Genomic DNA, 16,697 nt, shown 5'->3' with positions numbered 1-16,697 from the left:
TTACACTTACATTCAGAAAAAGTTTGCCACATCCTCTTTTAGAAGATTCCCAAGACCAAGGCCACATGTGTCCGTGATGGCCCGTCTGGATATACTTTGCATTTTGAGTACCCTCCTGGGTCATGGTCATCGTACCTCTGAGCCCAGAAACAGCAGCACCTGTGCTTCCAGGTTGTCCAGACCTCTCTGGAGGTCTGACAGGGAAGAGAATCCATCCTGGGCCCACCTGACTTCCATACTAGGATAAGTCCTTCCTTTACCCATCCCTCTGTCCGGAACCAATGCCACATAAAGCTTCTTGAAATGTTGATTTTATGAGACCAATGTGCTGCCCACGGCGCTAAGAAGGCAATGTTGAAATTCTGATTTTAATTGTTCTATTCTACAGGATGAAATGGAAATGAAGAATTTCCATAATGCCTAGGAGTAAGACCCAGACACTTGCAAGAGAACAAACAGAGAATGGTGTTGCACAGCCACTGAAGGGACACATACAGAGAACCACTGGATCCAGGAGGAAAACAGTCAGAGGTAGGCTGGGTATGGTGTCACTCAGTGGAAGCCTTCCAAGTATGTCTTGTACAGGAGATAGAAAACTGTTCTCCAGGGCACAGTACCAATGGTGAAGAAGCAGGTAGGTGAAAGTCTGAGGGGACAAGCACAGGGATGGATGGTGGGTGGAGAGCGGTGAGAAACGATCCAGCTCCAAACATAGCACACATCCCAACCACCCATCCTGGGGTAAGCAGCTGGGGATTCAGGCTGTGGTCCTCAGGTGCAGCCCCACCTGAGTACCACTTGTTCTAGACCTGGAACCTTGTCCTGACCTCGGGGCATCCTGTGCCAATTCCCCATCCTTAGCCCTGTGATTTCCAGGACAACATTCTGGCTGACCCAATGTGACTCATGCCTTAGTACAGCACTGGGGTACTCTCTCCCAGGGGGTGCTTTCTCAGAGGAACCCCTCACCCTAGGTGGGGTGGCCCAGAGTTGGGGCTCACCTTGGCTTTTCCTTGGAGCAACAGCTTATACATCAGTAAGGGCATGAGAGGGAGGGCAGTGGCCTGCTCTTCAACCCACACAACTTGAGGCTCTCAACAAAGCCAGGAAAACCTCAAAAAGAGCCATAGAAACAAAGATGATGTCCATCCTGACATGGCCCTTCTCCTGAAGACAGGAAGGGAGGTGGATAAAGCTCAGAGAAGGGTCATCCTCTCTCAGTCCCTGGAGACCCAGACCCTCATAGACAGCAGCAATCTGTACCCAGGAGATTGAGGCAGAGTCTCATAGCATTTGGTAGAGCAGTGTCACTCAAAATTTAATGGTCTGTGGGTCTCCTGGGATTCATGAAAATGCATCCTACTGGTCCAAAGGTGAGGAGGCCTTAATGGAATATTTCTGAGGGTCCAGGACTTGCTGCTGCTGGTGGTGGTGGTTGGACCACTCTGTGTGTGGAGGCTATGTTGCTCCCACATCCTCACAGCTATTGGACCAGGCAATGGGTATGAGCAAGCCCCCAAGATGGGGACCTCATGTGTCCTAAGGGCCTGAGTGCCTGTATAGGTCCATCCTGCACTTTGGGTTTTCTGCTGGGTCATGGTCATTGAGCCTCTAGGGAGCAGGTCATTCCTCCTGAGCCCCAAGGCAGCAGCTCAGAGGCACCTGTACTTCCAGGTTGTGCTATGTGGAGATGACTCTGGAGGTCTGAGAGGGAAGAGAACCCTGGGCCCACTCTACTGCCCTTTTAGGATGAGCCCTTCACGTGCCCAGCCCCTCTGTCTGGAACCATGCCACACAAGTTTCTTGAAATGCTAATGTTTAATGATCTTTTTTAGATAAAGAAAAAGAGCAGGAAGAATTTTCACAATGCCCAGTTGAGACACCAAATATTTGCAAATAAAGAGAACATACCTTGGAGCTGCTCGGCCACTGAAGGGATACCTACAGGACATCACTGGTGTTCAGAAGAACATCCAGAGCCAGGTGTGTTGATATCTCATCAGTGGGTGCCATCCAAGCAGGTCTTTTTAAATATATATATATATATTTTTTGACACAGAGAGAGCACAGGCAGGGGGAGCAGCAGGCAAAAAGAGAGGGAGAAGCAGACTCCCTGCTGATCAGGGAGCCCAACACAGGGCTTGATCCCAGGACCCTGGGATCATGACCAGAGACTGAGGCAGATGCTTAGCCAACTGAGCCATGCAGGTGCCCCTCCAAGCAGGTCTTGTTCCAGAGTTCGAACTCTGTATTCCAGGGCTCAGTGCTGATGATGAAGAAGCAGGTGATGATCTGAGGGTGGAGCACAGGAATGCAAGGTGGGTGGAGAATGATTGAAAACAGTGACTCCTGCTTTAAACATAGCACACATCCCAAACACCCATACTGGGGTGAGCAGCTGAGAATGCAGGCTGTGGTCTTCAGCTACAGTTCCACCTAAGCCCTGCTTGTTCTGAACTCAGGACTTTGTCCTGACCACAAGGACCCCTGTATTATTCTCATCCTTAGTCCTGTGGTCTCCATAAAGCACTTAGGTTGAACCCGTGTGACCCATGGCCCTAGCATAGCATTGTGGTAGTTTCTCCCAGGAGTGCTCTTTAAAGGACTCCCCACTAGGTGGCTTGGTCCCAGAGCTGGGGTTCACTTTGACCATTCTTCCTGGACCATCAGCTCATAGTCCATGGAATCTTGTCAGGGCCTGAGAAGGAGGCCGTGGTCCCCTCCTCAATTTCCACACCATGGGCTCTTTTCTCAAGGCAACCTGAGAAAACCAGTGTGACAAAGGCCATGTTGCCTGTCTCAATATTCTCCCCCTGAATTCTGTAGGGAAGGCATGTCAAAAAATACAAGAGAAGGGACATCCATGTTTCCCAGGAGACATGGACCCTTGTGGCCAGGAGAAATCTGTCATCACTGTGGCTCAAGGGCTTAGCAAATGGAATGGGTGAGTGGGCAAAGGTGGTTCCCAGATTGGCCAGGGGGGCTACAAGAAGACTCCAAGGATGGGCTGTCCAGCTGGGCTCCTACTGTAACACCAGTGGTAGGGATAGCAGTGCCTGCATTTCTATTTTCTACATCCCTAGGAATGGCTCTGTCATCTGCCCTACTTTCCCCTCTGCCCCAAACTGCATCCTCAGTTGTGTGACCCGAAGGACCTCTGCACGTCTTACATTGTTCTGCCCTGAACTTTCTTGAAAGGGACAGTTGTCAATGTCGTCGTCAAATTTTCCACATCTTGTTCTTCTAAGCTGCAGCTCCATGGAGAACGCCATAGTGTTCTTCTCCAATGACTGCAATAGACATTGACATTAATGTGAGAATCTACCTCCTGGTTCCCTTGCGCAGCTGCCAGTAATGTGGGGATAGCCCCAAACACTGCCTCTGGACCTGGGTCAGCTTGCTGGGGGTAAAGCCAAGCATGGGGAATTCAATTAAAGGGAACTGAGGTTTCTGTGAAACTCAAGGTAGATGCAGGCCTGGTCACACACCATTCATACATCACACCCTACAGCCCCATGTCCCCAAATGCTCCAGGGAGAGCCAGCCTGACTTCCAGTATGTTTCTGAAGCTACAACACTCCCAGGGGTCAGGTGCTGAATGCCTGGGAGGGTGTTGGCTCTGCAAGAGTCTGCTCAGTAATTTCAGCTCCAGAGTGGGAGACTCTTCTACAGCTGCATTGTCACCACTTTCACTTGCCTGACAATAGGATATTTGCCTGCAGTGCAGTGAACACTCACATGAGACCACGAGTGCCCGCTTTTGCACATGACCCTCACTGCACCCCCCAACTATGGCTTCCAGGTACCTCTTGTCCTATTACAAGGTAAAGCTGGAATTTTCTTTATTCCTTCTGCACTCTTCTCCAACCAATTCATTCCATTCCATATCTCCCACTCCACTCTCCATTACTTCCCACATCCTAACTCAGTGTGAGTGTAGATCTAGGGAGCCTGGAACACATCTGTGAGTACAGATCTAGGAATTCCAGAGCAGAGGTTCAGACTGAGAGAGCTCAGGTAGCAGAACCAGATGGGACCTGACCCAGCAGTGTTCACAGCTGGAGTTCTGTGCAGGGTGGAGTTCCCACCTCCCTTTCCTCAGGCTCTCATGGCAGAGGTCCAGATGGACAGAGGAATGCCCTGGGCCCCCAGCACCTGTGTACATGCACACACACAGTCGCAGAGACACAGACACACTCCTACTTTTACACTCAGTGACACACAGTCATACATGGACACACACACACACACTTTGAACTTCTGAAACCCACACTTATATACAGACAAGTCCAGAGGGAGAGAGGAATGCCTGGGGTCCTAATATGTGTGCAGGCACACACACACATGCTTGCACACATACTACACACACTCAGTGACATACTCATGCTACTCTCACCCACACCTACACACACAGATACACAAAGGTAAACACAATCATTCAAAAACTCATACTTACCCATATACACACTTAATAAAACACTCACACCCACACCTACACCTGCCACACATACACACACATGACTGTACATGCTCCTGATGTAGCCCACAGGCAAACAGCTGTCCTGGCTGCATTCTGCAGACAATCCGCTACAAGGACAATGCTCTAGGATTGAGAACCATGGTCTGGGAAGAGTGTAGAATAGCATCACTCCCCGTAGGTAGCATCCTCCCTCCTCAGGGAAGATCCGAGAAGAGGCCTTGACGTCACAGCTGCTGCTCTGGATGAGGGAGAATCCTTATTGCCCTGATCCCCAGAGCCATCTCCATCCCTCCCTCTCAGCATTTGTCTCTGTTTCTGTTTCATTTGTTTTGCTAGAATATTTCCTCAATCCATCTCCTCTGACATTTTATCAATCTATCTCCTCCTCCTCCTTTCTGTCTTTTCTTTTCCTCATTGAAGATATTAATTGCCTCATAGTCTGTATTTTGGTCATTAATAAGTAACTTATATAAAATGATGAAAGTTGGAACATCTTACATGCAGTAGACATGGATGTGGGTATTTAAATTTTTAAATTCTTTCATAAAACAAACTAACTGCACAGTTTGCATTTTTGCTCTATTTTACGGACTGCAGAACAAGATAACTAGATAGGACTCCTGCTCCTGATCTTGACTTCATAACACATGCAGATCATCAGGTTAGGACGTGGTACCTACCAGCTCCCTCCTGGAATTCAGGATGCGCACCAGCCTGTAGGCCCTCGTGTCATTGCTTTGCAAGTTGAATATATGTAAGGCATACTCCACTGTACCAAGGAAGTAGCTTCGCATGGCATTTTGGTATTTATTCTCTGCTTCCTCTTCAGATCTTGACCCAGGAGTCACTAGGAGCTGGGAACCTAGCAGTAGCAGGAGCATGGCCCGAGGCAGAGCCCACCTGAACAGCAAGTGCAGCATGGCTACAGGAATCCGGAGACCCACTGCCTTTTTTCTTGTAGCTCAAGCTTCCTCCAAGCCTCCCTGGGCATTGGTCCAGTCCATTAGCTTCAGAACAATTCCTCCCTCTGGATATCATATCTGCTATTACACACTGTCCTTTCCCACATGTCACCCTGCCTCCCATTCCAAGTGGCATAATTGCTTCCTGTCTAACAAGCCCAGGCAGGGTGAGTTGGAAAGAACCAGCAATGGGAGGGAGGCGTCCCCTGTAGCCGAGCCCCAGCCATAACATCCCTCTCAGCTCCTCAGTGGGGAGGGACTTCATTTGGATGTCCCAGAATCCAAGGCTGAAACAAGGACACAAGAGCAAGACATGGAAGTGGAAGGTTGACCCCACAGCAGAGCAGTGAGGTCCTTATCTCAGGGTGAGGACCTCTGAGATAAGGACAGAGCCAAAAAGGATGAGTGACTGAGAGACAAGTTGGGGGGAGACAGAGGTAAGCTACACAGAGAAAACTGGTATCTTTGGAAAGAAGGAGCATTGAGGTCTTGATGAGTCCAAGTGTCTCTGTCCCTCTCAGCTCCCCAGTCCCCCTTGAGTAGTGGAGCAGAGAAGGCTCACTGGCCCTTGGGGTGATGCCAGGAAAGGGAAATTCAGGGTCTTGGAACCAGGAGCTTCCAGCTGAGCTCACTGCATCTCCTTTTGCACTCCTCAGCCCCTGGATGTGCTGCCACTTGCTCAGTCTGGGGCCTGGCAGGATGATGTAAGCACAAGCTCTCCAAAGGTGTTGCAGCAGGGGTGACCCTTGACACACACTAGGTCTATAGATCCCTTTGCTCTAGAATTTGCTCTAGAAGAGACAGGGTGGAATGAGGGAGAAGCAGACACAGAGCAAAGCCAGTGAGCTCCCAGGGATGGCTGAGCTGTGACCATTGGGTGAGCATCAGTGCCCTCTCGTGGTGAAGGTCCTCAAGGCTCAGTGGACACAATTTCCTGTGTGCAGAGTCTGGGTTCTAGAGAGGGACTCTCACCATGTCCATGTGGAGCAGCAGATGGGGCTCTGGAAGGACTAAGGAGCACATCTTTCCAAACAAGTCTTCAGCTCTGTGCCTGTGAAAGGCTTCAGTATTTGTATGCTGCTACTTGTGCACTCAGGGAGACCAGAATGCCCTGAAAGGCCTGTGGACACCCAGAGCCCTGGGCCTTTCCCTCAGCCAGGACTCTGACCCAGTCAGTCTCGCAGGTCTGGCAAGTTTGCCTGTTTCCAGTTGCTTCACCTCATCCCAGGGGATGCTGATAGTCCTGGTGTCTGGACTACATGTTGGGGAGTACACTTCAGAGTGAGTCCCTGGGTGTGAGGGGTTGAATCACCAGGAGAAGTCACTCAAATGGAAGGGTGCGAGCTGGGTCTGAGGATGGTTTGTGGGGGCCACACTGGATCAGGGAAAGGGTTGGAAATCCATGCCTGGTGCATGGTTGGCAGACCCCTGGGCAGCAGTGACTAGATGGCCCTATAGGCAGAGAGAAGGTTGCTTTGAAGCTGACAGGCTGTCCTCACTGCACAGAGGCCCTCAGAGCTGGTGTCCTCCTAGGAATGGTGCCACTAAAAACTCAGTCTCGCATTTAATGAATGCCTGAGAATTGATTAATTCATTATTTTTCTATTTTCAGCTATTGTGGTAAGTGTTATATTATGTATTTCTACTCTATGTATTTATTTTTACACTTCATTATTCCTTCTTTGTAAGCAAAGTTTCCAGCTATTAAATTGCTTCTATATTGTTTCATTTCTCAAGAAATTTTTTATAATCATTTTTTAAAATTTATTTTCAGCATAACAGTATTCATTGTTTTTGTACCACACCCAGTGCTCCATGCAATCCGTGCCCTCTCTAATACCCACCACTTGGTTCCCCCAACCTCCCACCCCCCCACCTCTTCAAACCCTTCAGATTGTTTTTCAGAGAATTTTAAATTTACATTGTGTAATGTCCAACATAATTGTTCTTAAAAATTGTTTTTAATTCTTATATTTATGATAAGCAACATTGGCTTCTCCAAAAGCTACATTGGCTTCTCCAGACCCTAAGGAATTGCTTTATCTTCCAATAAGTCCCAATTTCAATCACTCCACTTTCCAGAAATGCTCTGTACCTGTTCACCCATCCTGGAAACCCCTCTAGCCTTGGTATGGGTCACTTGGTGCTAATTTTCCCCCTTCAAAGTGATGCTACACCTTTATGCTGTCATATATGTTTCCCTGTCATGGAGGTATTATTTTCTTCAGGAATGTGGGTAAGTCGTGCTGAGGCTCCCACACAGGGCAGGGACTGCAGGCAGCTGTGGTAGGTCCCTGTGTGCGTCACTGGACAGCCCTCCATCCCAGCTCCAGCCCCCTTCCTCCTTCCTTTGTTCCGTGTGGGAGAAGCCTGGGCTGCTGTTCTCCACTTCACTGCTACTTTGTGTTCAGTCTTGTATTTACTGTGCCCAGGCTGTGTCCTGGCCCTGACTTTCTGGGAAAGCTGAACGAAGTGTCTAACATTGCCCTGGCAGGTGGGGAAGAGGCCACAGAGCATATCATGGTGTATTTGTGCCGACCATTTGATAACCAACACAGTTAATTTGTTCTCATGTCCCACATGCCTCCCGGCTGCAGGCTTATTAATCATTCCTAGGAATGGTTGCCAACAAGCTTGGCTTTCAGGTGGTTCCAGGGAATGGAGGGCGACCCTACCAACTCATGGTGTTGGAGATTCATGTTCAGATCAAGCTTGCCCTCCGAGCATGCCCAGGTTTCTGGATGCTGTCACTGTATGTTGACCATCAGTGGTCCCGGAGGCATTTCCATCTCCCTGGTGGTAAAGCTTGAGACTAAAGTCTGTCCCAGGGCCTTTGAGGTCAGGGCACAGAGCTATGCTGTTGCTCTGGCAGATGCCCATGGACAAGAAGACATGGCTGGACATGGTGTGAGCTCTGACTTTTACTCAGGCAAGTGTACATTCTCAAATAGTATCTTCTTCAGATTATTGCTTATAGGCATCTCCATGCTCAGGCATGCATGCGGTGAGGAGACTGTGTGCTGTCTCATTCATTAATGTCCCCTCAGCACTGCTCTGCTCCATGCCACCCCCTCCCCCCAGTCAAGTGTTCCTGCCTGATTCAGGGCCATTTTCATCAAGCGTCAAGTTCAGGCAAACTTCCTGCCTGCATATTTTGCCTGTCCTAGGATATGTCTATACTAATACCCATTTTTATTTAGGTCATTGAAACATTGTTATTCTCTTTTTAAGGTGAAGCATTTCTAGGAAATTGATTTCAAAATGGTCAGTGAGTATCACCTCTTTCCTGGTAAGATGTCACAACCTAGAACCCTTCTGCAGGATAGTCTTGTGACAAAAAGCATCAAGGACACAGAAGTGGTTCTGTCCACCATCTCATTACTGAGATAGAAACACACAATATCCCAGGGAAGAATTTGAAATCTGGTCTGGAGTGATTTTTCCTAGACTGAGCTAAGGTGTATGTGTGGTGTGGGGACTGTAGCTGCAAGGGCTTTGTGCTGGTCGGATGATACCAGGATTTAAAAGGCTCACAATGCAACCAAGGCTGCCTGTCTCTATCTTTCCTGCCCTCATCCCACAAGACTCGTTGACCATCATATTACAAAATGGTTAATAAAAATTCTTTTTCTTAGCACACAAAGAGCTTGATTGTTACTGTACTAGACACAAGAAAAGGACACACTGATATTTCAGTTTGACTTTCGAGTCATGGGAGATCCTCTCTCTAGCTGGATGAAGGATGGGAGAATCAGAATCAAGATGTCCTCAGATCTCAAGTCAACATGGGGAGGGGGCGGGACAGCACTGAGGCACAGGACTGTGCAAAGGACGTCAGGCAAGTGAGGGAACACCCAAAGGAAAAGAGTCATTGGTGTGGGCTCCAAAGAAGTAGCTTTGTAACTGGTGGAAGAGGTGAGTTTTGGCTCTCAGTTTTAACCATGGCTGTGTGTCTGTCTACCTATCTGTTTGTCTATCTGTCTATCACCTGATTTTACACACACACACACACACACACACACACACATTCTTTTTCTTGGTTAAATCAACCTTAATTATCTTTAAGTGTCTGAGGGTCAGAAAGTCAAGTGTGACTTAGCTGGTACATCTTGCCCAGGGTTTTATGACACTGTGGTTGAGATAACAGCTGGGGTTGTTGTCACCTGAAGGATTGACTGGAGTGATGGTCCATTTCTACAAGATTCACCCCCATGACTATTGGCTGGAGGTCACATTTCCTCACCAGTTGTTTTAGGAACACATGTAGGCCTTTCTATAGATCTGCTCCACACTGCAGCTGGCTCAGCCCAAAGCAAGTGATTCCAAAAAGAGCAAGGGGCAAAGGGAAGCAGGAGGCCTTGTTGCCTTTTATGAGCCAGTTCCTGAATTTGTGGACTGTCACTTCTACTTCTTTTTTTATTACTTAGAAGCAAGTCACTGAATCCAGCCAACACAAACTGGGGAAGGAAAGAAGGTCCACCACTTGAGAGGAACAGAATCAAAGACTTTGTGGACAGATCATTAAGCTGCTGCATATATACACACAAAACTTATTAAGGTAGCAAAATAAATATTTTATAATATGTTTTAAATGCCTCTCTATTAGGGAAGAAATCACCATGAGAAGAACAAAAGGAAAAAAAAAATGGAGAGAGGACAAAGTTGAGAGACAGAAAGCAAAGTGGGTAAGATTGAGAAGGAAATGCAGGAAGGATTGTTGAGCAAGGTACAGGGGGAGGAAAAGAAGAAGCAGAGCAATGTTCCAAGAGACCCTGTCCTGTGCTGGAATGATGCCCTCCATGAGAGCACCCACTCCTGGGTCTGCTTTTCTGGGGTCAGTCCTTGAGCTGCCTAATGCTGCCTAGTGCTTCTGCTGAAAGCCCAGGCTGAGTGCTCAGTGATCCTGGAAGCGAGGGTTAGCAGAGGCTAGTGCAGATATTAATTACATCCAATGAAAGGGAAAGCAGCAACATTAAGGCTGATGTGTATCATGCCTCGATGTCAGAATTTAAATATGGAATTTCTCATGGACCAGGAGCTAGGCTATGAGTCCTGAAAAGTATGTGGGCAATGTTGACACTTACCCCTTTTTGCATTTGTGACATTACCAAATGTTGTATATGTGACTTGAATTCACTGAGTTCCAGAACGGGCCTACATAGAACACAGGGAGCTCAGTGAGTGGCTGAGCCAATCTTCCCTAAGAATCTTGGTTGGCACATCCTGGGAAAGCAGAAAGGGCTACTCTGATGGGGTTCCTCACTGAAGTCTTCACTCAGAGCCCTCATTCCCTGGCCCTGAGCAGACCAGAGGTGCATAGGCTCTAAGTATCCTCAGTGCCCCTGGGTAGGCCAGCAGCTTCCTTCCTGGACTGGGGTTCCTCCGGATCTTCCTCTCCTTATTCTGTAGGCTTCAGGCAGAGTGATTTAGCTTCTTCTTGTGTCCTTGATGATTCTCATGCCTTTTTTCTGGTCTGATAACTCATCTGGCCCAGGGCACAAAGACAGCTGATTCCCTCCCTGTGTATGCCTTGTTTTAGCCTAGAAACTTTGGGGGCAGTAGATATGTGAAGAGCTGCCCCTGCATCCAAAACTGTCTCCCTTTAATCCAGGGTTCTGTTGGATAGGGTGCCTGTCTCCAAAGGCTATTCCAGGGTAAAGCAAGGCCACCCAATGGTCTTATGTCCTTCTTGGTGTAAAGTTCGCAGCTATGAGATTTAGGTCAAGGCCTGTGAACCTAGCCTGATCCTTGGAGCTTTTCAGGAAAAAGTCCAAGAGCACAGCGTTGAGTCAGATGGTGACTTGAGAAGATCACCAGTGGGAGCCCAGAGATGGCTCCAAAGCCAGGCCTGTCTCAGGAGTTCCCAGGGTTTAGGTACTACCCCGCAACAATGACCATGACTCCATGCTTCCCTGAGCTACATTCACCAGGGAAAAGACAAGGGAATTGTTTTACATTCGTTTTATGGGTTTTACAATTGCTTTATGGGTTTCCAAAAAGTTCTGAAGTTTTCCTCTTCCTTCTTTTCTTCCTTAGGAGGCATGGTTTAAGGCACCTGATCAATACCACCCATGATGACCTAGCAGGCAAAAATGGGCATGCATGGCCAAACACACCCATTTAGTCTTTACCTTGCTTCCCAGGTCTGTCAGTAATGGCAACTGGAAACTTTTATCAAAGACATTACACATGTTTCCAAACTCCCTTTCTCTGACCACATCCTTCAAAAATGTTTGTTCCCTTAATGACTTCACTGGGATAATTTCTGCATCATAGCAATAACGATTCCCATGGTTTTCTTTCTAAGTACAATTTAAAGTTTAAATAATACCAGAAATATACATATATAATCAACACCACTTTACCTGCTTAACCATATAACACTTTCCGAAATTTGCTTGGATCTGATTCTGTTTGGGTTCTTTCTTTCTATTCAACTCCTTAATAAAATGCTTTGCCATATAACAGTGAAAGTCCCACGTACATGTTCTTTTTTTAGAAATAGCTCAGCTAAGGGTACCTGGGTGGCTAAGTTGGTTAAGCATCCAACTCTTGGTTTTGGCTCTGGTCATGATCTCAGGGTTGTGAGATCGAGCCCTGCGTAGGGCTTCATGCTCAGTGTGGAGTCTGCTTCTCTCCCTCTCCCTCTGTCCTTCTTCCTGCTTGTGGACTCTCTCTCTTTTTCTCTTGCTCTCCAAAATAAATAAATAAATATTTTTTTAAAAAAGAAAGCTCAGCTATTTTGTTTTGTTTTTAATTCAGCTATTTTTTTTCAAAGATTTTATTTATCTATTTGACAGATAGAGATCACAGGTAGGCAGCGAGACAGGCAGAGAGAGAGAGAGGAGGAAGCAGGTTCCCCGCTGAGCAGAGAGCCTGATGTGGGGCTCGATCCCAGGACCCTGGGATCATGACCTGAGCCAAAGGCAGAGGCTTTAACCCACTGAGCCACCCAGGCAGGCATCCCTAATTCAGCTATTTTTTAAGTCTTTACTTCCTTATAGAACTGTAGAACAAGTTTGTCTCACTTCAGGAGATGATTTTTCAGAGTTTTTATTGAAATTGCATGACATTGGTCATAAATGGGAAATCGAGTCTCTTTATTAAGTAATGGGACTCTTTCCAAGCATTACAATGAGGTCCACATGCATGTGTGCACACACACATTTCTCAAGTGTCCTCCTACAGTCTTTAGTAATACATTGCTGTGTTCTTTCAAGTTATATTGAGTTAATAAATTATTCACTGGTAACTAGTGGTGTTTTGTTTTTCTTTCTACCACTTTGAATGATACCCTATTTTAATTCTATTACATTTTATATCTGTTTTTTTCAAATGTCTTAACATAATATTCATGTTCATAGTTTGATCTCTTAGCAACACTGCTGGGTCCTCTCATTTGAACCAGTTGCCACAAGTTGGTTTGTTTGTTTGTTTGTTTTTTTTTGAGAGTGAAATTCTCTTCAGATATCTTCGTTTTTATCTCTTCCTTTTAAATGCTTATACCATTTAAGTTGACCCTTACACAGCATGGGTTTGAACTTCTTGGGTTGACTTATATGCACATTTTTGGGGATAAATATAGTACAATACTGTACATGTGTTTTTCTACTTTATGATTTTCTTAATAATTTCTTTTAATCTAGTTTACTCTGTTGTAAGAATACCATATATAATACATGTAACATACAAAATATGTGTTAATGGACTATTCACGCCATCAGTAAATCTTCTGGTCAATAGTAAGCTATTAATAATTATGTCCTGGAGAAGACAAAAGTTATACATGGATTTTTCACTGTGTTGGGGGTTGGCACTCCTAACTCCTGAGTTGTTCAAGGGCCAGCTTTATTCATGTTTCTGTTCATATCTTAATAACAAGTGTTGAATATTAACTCTGTGAGCAGGCAATGCTATTTTATCCTTCACTTCAATGGCAGTTTTTTCCCAAGTTAAGCTATTTCCATTTATTAATTGACCAGCAAGATTTTTTTTTCAGATTTAGGTGCATTTTATCAAATGCTTTTTAAAATTTCTATATCTATTAAGATAAAGATGATTTTCTCCTTTATTATATTATTATTTGCTTTACCATACTATTTTTTTTAAGGTTTTGTTTATTTATTTGACAGATAGAGATCACAAGTAGGCAGAGACAGGCAAAAAGAGAGGAGGGGAAGCAGGCTCCTTGCTGAGCAGAGAGCCCAATGTGGGACTAGATCTCAGGACCCCCGGATCATGACCTGAGCTGAAGGGAGAGGCTTTAACTCACTGAGCCACCCAGGCACTCCTACCATACTATTTTTATAGCATGAAATAAATTCTAGACTGAGTCATAAAGTGTTGGCCTTTTTTTTTCCCCTGCACAGCTGTCCCATTCCTGGAATGTACTGGGCATTTGAGTATTTATGTTCATGTGGGAGATTAAGTTTCATGTTTTGTTCTCATAGTTTTTGCCAAGTTTTGAAAGTAAGATATACCAATTTCATAGAACAATTTTGGGAGCATTATCCCCACTTGTAACATCTGGGGAAATATGTGTAAGACAGGAATTATATGTTCCTTAAAAAGTTGGTGCAATGTGCTGAGATCATTGTCTGTGTAGTTTTATTTTATGTCAGAGATGCAGGAGGAGTTAAATTAGCTTAAAGGTTCTCTGTTTTATGTGAGTACATATGACAACTCTGTACTTTTCTGAAAAAATTTTCTGATTCAGGTAAGATTTTTCTATTAATCAGGGTAGGATAGATGCTGCTGCAGTAAGAAACAGGCCTCTGACTCTCAGTTACTTAACACAACAAAATTTGATTTTGACCCTTGTAAATCCAACATAAGTCAGCCAGCTTCTACTGGCATTTCTTTCCACTGCTGCCTCTTTGGGCATGTGATGTGATTTCTTTTGACAACTCCTATCTTGAAATTCCTTCTTTTCATTTGTACAGGTAGAAAAGAGAGAGAGACCATGCTTAGAGAAGTAATCTTGCTCTTAACCACCTTGGACCAGAGTTGACATGACCCTACTCACATTGTCATTGGCTAGAGTTCAGTCACCTAGTTCCAACTCAACTGCATAGGAGTCTGGGAGACTGCCTTCCAGTGTTCCCAGAAGAGGGACCATGTGGCATGCACGGAGTCTGGCCCTGCCACAGATTTCAAATGGATCAGTTTAAACCTACTATCAAGTTTTTATTTAATTTTTACTAAGATAATGGTAGTTCACATGCAGTTGCAATTGATAGTAAAAAAAACCATGAACACTTTTCCCATTTTCTCCAATGTTACATATTCTAAAACTATAGTAAAATATCACAACCAGTATATTGACATTAATACAATCCACCTACTTTGTTCAGCTTTCCCAGTTAAATCCACACTGATGTGTGCATGTGTCTGTGTGTGTGTGTCTCTGTATGTGCTTGTCTATGTGTGTCGGGTTACATACAATTTTATCACCCATGTAGTTTCATGTACCCACCACTAGTTCCAACCTTAAAAGGACCTCTCATGTTGTCTTTTTATAACTGTACCAGTCTCCCCAGGCTACTCAACACCATTTCCAATCCCCATCCTTGTTCCCGGTCACCACCCATTTCTCCTATATTTCTAAAATTTTTGTCATTTCAAAACATATAAATGGAATCATGTAATATGTAACCTTTGTGATTTAACTTTTTTCAGTCCACACACCTCCCTGAAGACTTGCCCAAGTTGTTGTGTATATCAATAAGTTGTTACTTTTATTCCTGAATAGTATCCCTCAGTTTGTCTGTACTATAGTTTGTTTAAACCATCATCTGTTGAAGGGTTTCTGGCCGATAACCAGTTTTTGACTATCATAAACACACGTACACACACAGCTGCTATAAACACTCCTATACAGGTTTTTGTGTGAATGTAAGTTTTCATCTCTGTGAGCTCAATGCCCAAGGATGCAATTGCCTGTTGAATTTTACAAGACATTGTCAAACTGTTTCTAGAGTGGCTGTACCATTTTATGCTCCCATCTGCAATGTATGAATAGTTTAGTTTTTGTTTATTCTTACAAATATTTGGTATTGTCACAATTTTTTTCTAGTCACTCTGATGAGTGTATACTGATATCTCCTGTTTTTTTTTTTTTCTATTAAAAATGTATAGTTGTGGGGTGCTTGGGTGGCTCAGTGGATTAAGCCTCTGCCTTCAGCTCAGGTCATGATCTTGGAGTCCCAGGATCGAGTCCCACATCAGGCTCCCTGCTCAGCGGGGAGCCTGCTTCCCCCCCTTTCTCTCTGCCTGTCTCTACACTTACTTGTGATCTCTGTCTGTCAAATAAATAAATAAAATCTTTAAAAAAATGTATAGTTGACATACAATGTTACATTCATTTCAGATGTAAACTGTAGTGCATTGACAAGCCCATATATTATGTTACGTTCATCACAAATGTAGCTAAAATCTGTCATCATTCAGTGATAGTACAGTATTATTGACTATATTCTTTACACTGTACTTTTTATCTCCCTGACTTGTTATTTCAATAACTGGAAGACTGCATCTCTCACTCCTCTTCACCCATTTTTCTCATACCTCTGGAAACCATCAGTTTGTTCTTTGTATCTGTGGGTTTGTTTCTGTTGTTTGTTTACTTTTAAATTTGTTTTGCTTTTAAAATTCCACATACAAATGAAAGCAGATTTGTCTTTCTCTGACTTATTTCCCATATTTGTCTTTCTCTGACTTATTTCCCTTAGTATAATACCCTTTAGATTCATCCATGCTGTCACAAGTGGCAAATATCTCATCCTTTTTTATAACTGGGTACTATTCCATCATGTATATAGATAGATAGATGATAGATAGATAGATAGATAGATCTATATATATATCGTTTTTATCCATTCATCTATTTGTGGGCACTTGGGTTGCTTCCTACATCTTGGCTATTGTAACAAACTGTAACAAACATAGGGGTCCATATATCCTTTTGAATTACTGTTTCCATTTTGGGGAGTAAATACCAAATAGTGGAATTATAACTTGGGTATTTCCATTTTTAATCTTTTGAGGAACCTCTATACTGTTTCTCACAACATACCAATTTCCCACCAATAGAGCACTATGGTTCCCTTTTCTTTATGTCTTTACCAATACTTGTTATCTCTTGTCTTCCTGTTTTTTATATTTTTTTCTTTTTAAATTTTAATTTAAATTCTAGCTAGTTAATATACAGTGCAGTATTGGTTTCAGGAGTACAATTCAGTGATTCATGACTTACG

At 44.5% G+C, this 16,697-nt stretch overlaps 1 protein-coding gene across 1 annotated transcript; it reads right to left on the bottom strand.

Annotated features, from left to right (window-relative positions):
- Positions 1–1,784: 1,784 nt before the first annotated feature.
- On the bottom strand, positions 1,785–5,550 carry LOC125109661 (cystatin-9-like). Its single transcript, XM_047746788.1, has 3 exons — positions 5,161–5,550; positions 3,171–3,290; positions 1,785–2,292 (listed from the first exon to the last, which is right to left on the bottom strand). The coding sequence occupies exons 1-3, from the start codon at positions 5,398–5,400 to the stop codon at positions 2,188–2,190; spliced, it is 465 nt and encodes a 154-aa protein (XP_047602744.1). The 5' UTR covers positions 5,401–5,550; the 3' UTR covers positions 1,785–2,187.
- Between the last annotated feature and the right edge of the window lie 11,147 nt (positions 5,551–16,697).

Source organism: Lutra lutra, chromosome 9 (genome assembly GCF_902655055.1).
Source record: "Lutra lutra chromosome 9, mLutLut1.2, whole genome shotgun sequence".
Taxonomy (NCBI): domain Eukaryota; kingdom Metazoa; phylum Chordata; class Mammalia; order Carnivora; family Mustelidae; genus Lutra; species Lutra lutra.
This window is presented reverse-complemented; position numbering and strand designations above follow the sequence as displayed.

Excerpts from the sequence above, each read along its gene's own strand:
- LOC125109661 (XM_047746788.1), bottom strand. The coding sequence starts at position 5,400 with ATGCTGCACTTGCTGTTCAGGTGGGCTCTGCCTCGGGCCATGCTCCTG. Across the intron at positions 3,291-5,160 it reads TGAATTCCAGGAGGGAGCTG|TCATTGGAGAAGAACACTAT; the intron begins GTAGGTACCACG and ends TGTCTATTGCAG. Across the intron at positions 2,293-3,170 it reads AAAGTTCAGGGCAGAACAAT|ATCATCACCTGCTTCTTCAT; the intron begins GTAAGACGTGCA and ends CTCCACCCTCAG.